Source organism: Charadrius vociferus, unplaced genomic scaffold (genome assembly GCF_000708025.1).
Source record: "Charadrius vociferus isolate BGI_N301 unplaced genomic scaffold, ASM70802v2 scaffold39, whole genome shotgun sequence".
Taxonomy (NCBI): Eukaryota; Metazoa; Chordata; class Aves; order Charadriiformes; family Charadriidae; genus Charadrius; species Charadrius vociferus.
The window spans coordinates 1,691,600-1,696,184 of NW_009650188.1; the positions used below are offsets into that span (position 1 = coordinate 1,691,600).

General features: G+C 53.7%; 1 protein-coding gene across 1 annotated transcript in view; it reads right to left on the reverse strand.

Annotated features, from left to right (window-relative positions):
• Nucleotides 1-4,585, reverse strand: part of NOS1AP (nitric oxide synthase 1 (neuronal) adaptor protein) — a 42,399-nt gene that overhangs the window by 35,876 nt on the left and 1,938 nt on the right. The window contains exon 2 of the mRNA XM_009892886.1: nucleotides 4,489-4,581. Coding sequence (XP_009891188.1) covers nucleotides 4,489-4,581 — 93 coding nt within the window. The remainder of the gene's footprint in view (nucleotides 1-4,488; nucleotides 4,582-4,585) is intronic.

The following is a 4,585-nucleotide window of genomic DNA, read 5'->3' on the forward strand; positions in this document are numbered from 1 at the left end:
TTCGTGAAGACTGGAGCACTTCAGTGGCCAGAAAGCGGGGCTGGGAGCATCCCACCCCCATCGCTTCTTCCTCGGGACATTCTGGCATCTGCCGAGCCCACGCGCTGCCTGGCCGGTACCCACAGTCTGGGCACATGCAGCTTTGCCAAATCCCCGCAGAGCTTTTTTTTTTTCATATATATAATTTTTTCTTGCTAAGAGCTTCACTAAGCAGCCTGTGAACCGACTTAACAAGTATGGCAGGAATATGCCACTGTTTCAGCCGAGAACTTTTGTGGCACTCGGGAAGGTTATTTATAGCCTCCAGCAAGCAATCCCGGGCTAAATCACACTGCAGCTTTGCTCGGGGCTGAGCAGCCCTGACACAGCACACGGTACTCCAGAGCTGCCAGTACAAACAGCCCCCAAATAAAGCTGCCAAGTCTCTCCCAGGCAGCTAAAGAGGTGCAGAGCTTCACACAACCTGTCTCTGGCTTCCCAGCCCTAGGGGAAAGGAAGCCTGAAGCAGAGGAAGGGAACTGAAGACCCTGATCGGAGCTGCCTGCAACTCAACTCACTTCAAATGCTTTTATGTATGGCCTCTACATACATAAAAGTATACACAAGAGCAGAAACGCACACGTATTTGCTGCTTAATGTTCACCTGAGGCTATAATCCCGTTCCTGATAAAGTGATTATCTTTGCAGCAACCGGCAGGCACTGCCAGCCTCAGGAGGGTGGTGGCAGGTGGAACTGGAGGGGTTCATAGGAAGGGACATACTGGATCAGACTGAAATCTCCTTCCTGTCCCGTCTCCAAACATAGACAGCAGCAGATGCTCGGTTCAACTTCAGTTTCCCACGCGCAAAAGCAGGAAAAAAAAAAAAGTACTGACAAACGAGAGAAAATGCCTGGTTGCCAAGATCCCTTAAGGGCGGAGTGGGGGGAGAAACCAAAAACCCAACCACCACCTGAACCAAAAAAAACCCCACCTGCTGCCCAGAAGAACAGCAATCCTCCCAAACCTCCAGCCCTGCACTTATCCGCAAGCAGGACTGATGCCAGGAAAGCCGGGTCTCAGCACACGTCTCGTCCCAGCCCAGGCAGTCCCGGACTGCAGGCGGGGGGTCTACCCGAGGACCAAAGTTTGCTTAGACAGCCCTTTCTCCCCTCGTCCGCGGACAGAGGAGCAGCAGAGAGGGTCCTTGCACCCACCTCCCCACTTCACTGGGAACCGTGCAATGCGAACAGATTAACGAGCCTCAGGACTGAAGGATTAACAGTTGTTTCCAAATAATGGGTATTTGGTAGGTGGGACCTTGCTCTGGACCACAAGATCTACAGGACAGGAGGAGAGCCCAGCCCAGTGAGCACCAGAAAGCGGCTTTAATGACAGGGTTGGGGGGCCAGTAACAGCTTCCCCATGCTAACCTGGCAGCGCCCAGCACCCCTGCACTCAAATGGACAAGGGGCTCCAGCAGTGCAATGATAGGCTCCACCACCCCATTTAATTCCCTCTACATGCCAATCTCTCTGGAGGCGTTGGAATAGCCTGAGTCATGATTTCTGAATGCGCAGAATTGCTGGTGTTGCACAAGCTGGCCCTTGGGTTTTGCAGCACCAAGGCTTTGGGAAGATAAGGAGTAAGCTCGCATCCCCCTCCTCCTCACCCCGACCAGAAGAGAAATGCTGGGTGGAGAAGTGGAGGAGGACAGAAGGAGTCTTTACTCTCTACGTACCCATTTATTTAACCAGGAAACCATTGCACAAGTGGGAATTTACGCCTGCTCCCCTGTGCCATGCTGCAGCTCCCAGCTCTTTCAACCGAATGCTTCAGCTAACTCAGGAGGCCAGGCTTTTGATTTTATTCAACAATTCAGACCACAAGTCGCAGAAGAAAGCGTACGCCCTGCCTTCCCTCCCAGCGAGCTCCCCCGATTCCCAGCAGCCTGGCTGAGGCGCCTCAGGAGACTATAGAGGGGTTTGATGCCAAGAGGGGTGGCCAATGAAAACAGATCCAAAAGTGTGAAATGTATTACTCTTCCTAAGAAGATGGAGTGGGATTTTTCCAACTATTGGATTTATCTCCAGAAAATGGATTAACATAATCCTTAGAGGACACTTTGCTCCGACTCAGTGTCCCCGTGCCAGAGCATATGGCTGCAAGTTGCTTCAGTGGGGATGCAGAACTCAAGTCTCCTGACGGCATCGCATGCGACAGGTCCGCTTGCCTCAGAGTGAGCCCATCACTCTGTACTTGAAAAGGGCCCAAATCCTGACTGCCCACAGCCACCCAACCTGGGACACTGGGAGCTCCCTCGGGAGAGAAGCAAGGGGAACATCAGCATGGATGCCAGCAGCTCCTGACAAACCAAAACACGCATCACATCCACAATGTGTGCCATTTAAAGGCAGCAGCAGACAGCGTAGGTCCGAGTATAAAAATAAAAATAAAAATTAAAGCAATAAATCAGTGCACACTGACTCAGGCCCGTGTTCCCCCCCTGCAGTGAGCCCCACGCAAGCTCGTCAGGAATCCCGGGCTGCCAGAGCAGAGACCGCTGATCCAGCTGCTGAGGGCTCTAACACCGGGATCCCCGCCGCCCGCGCTATCAGCAATCCCAGGAGGCTTTTAGGAGACAGGCACGCGAGTCCTGGCGCCCCAGCTGAGCATTTTTCTTCTTTAATCTCTCCCCAAAGTTCTGCTCTAAATCAGAGTTCCTCATTTTTGTGACTCGCGCTGGGTGTCTGGCCGAAACAAGAGCCACACGGGTTTAAGCGCTTGGGATTCTTGGGGATAAAAGGAACTAAAGGAGTGTAAGCATTTAATTAATCTCCAGCAATCTAATAAAAGGATGGAGTAATTGCCTAAGCCATCTGCATTCTGCATCTGGCATCAGGGGCTGCTGGAGAAACCCACAAATTCGGAAGCTGGGCTTCGTACGGATTGTGCTTGGCATTAATGCGTGCCACAGACTACAAAATAAGAGAAAGAGGAGCTAACAAAGACTAATATGTACCACCCCATTAATGCAACCAGACCAGCAGCATGGAAAAGAGAAGAGCCACGAGCAGACCGGAGGGCAACTGAAGCCCCAACCCACTCCTCACCCCCCAAGCTGGGCCACCCAAACCTGGCATAGAAGAGGCACGGGGCACATGGGATCCAGAAGGGGAGATGCTTTGCATCCTCCCTACAGGTGAGGGTTGAGCAGGTGCCGGCACTAAAACAGCACTTGGCTCCCAATAATCCAGGAGGGATGGGCTGCAAAGCTGAATTTGCACAGTCTTTCCCAGGAAAGAGTTGCAAAGCAGGTTTAAGTTTGCTCCGTAAACAACAACTCTGCTGTTTTGCCCTCTGCAGCACAGTGCCCGCCGTCAGGCAGGCGGTGGCCTTTGCAGAGGAACTCTCCCAGCTTAGAGAAGAGGGAAACAACACAACTTCGGCACCCTCCAAGAAGCAGCACCCTTACCCCTGGGGCACCGCACAGGCTCAGATGCCAAAGATGCCCTGCCAGCACCCATGCTCCAAGGACGAGGGTGTGCAACAGACACCTCCCTCCCTGCCACTCAAAAATCTGGTTTACACCAAGTTTTTGCCAAGTCAACCTCACTTGGAGTATCTCGTCAACGGGACGACCGTATCCCCCAGGAAGAGCAAAGGCAGCAGGATTTTATGTTTTCCCCTTTTCAAATTTCACAGCCAGCTGCTTCCCGGCGCACTGCCGGCCAGCACTGCCCGCTTGGCGCTGGGTAACGCGGACAGGTCACTCGGCTCGTTCCCAGCCTGCTGAGAGAGCGCAAGCACTCAGACTGTGGGAAGCCACAGCCTAAGTGGAGTAAGAGACTGAGAGATCCCAACAGAAGAAGGAGGGGAAAAAAAAAAAAAAAGAAAAAGAAATAGCGCTTCCTGCCAAATCCACCAGCAAGAATGGTTTATATATGTAAGGAGAAATAGCAAGCTTTTATTTCAGGAGGGCGGCCCTGACCTCTTGCACTGCACCACAAATGGCATGCAGTCCGCTCACACGATGGGTTTATCCCATTAGAGGAGCACCAGCGTACCATCCTGTGGGACACCAACTGTCCCCCATCTCGCCGGCACTCCACCACTACCCACAGCACGCTGGAAGCACTGAGCAAAGCCTGAGCCCTCCGCTCTTTCCCGGGAAGGTGCACACAAGTCCCCAGCTCTCCTGGGCCGACGTCCGCAAGCAACACCGCGCAGAGCCAAGGAGGGAAAGCAGCAGGGTGACTCTGTTCCAGCTTCACCCATCCATCCATCCATCCAGCTTCAACATCCTTACGGGATGGCTGGGAAGCCTCACCCAACTCTTTGCAGCCGAGTTTGGGGGAGAGCAGGTACACCAAGGGGAAGGGCTCCCGGGGAAAGCAGAGAAAACCCAAGGCTATGTGAAAAGAGAGCTGCAGAAAAGGGAATCCCGGGGGGTCGGAGGTGCAAGCGCTGGGCAGGGGACCCCCCCGCTGCCCCCCGCCCGCTTGCCCACCTTGGCCTCGAAGCAGATGCCGTGCTGGAAGGCGTCTTCGTTGTGCAGGGGGATGCGGAGGTCGTGCCGGTCGTCCACCAGGTTGTACTTGGACTTG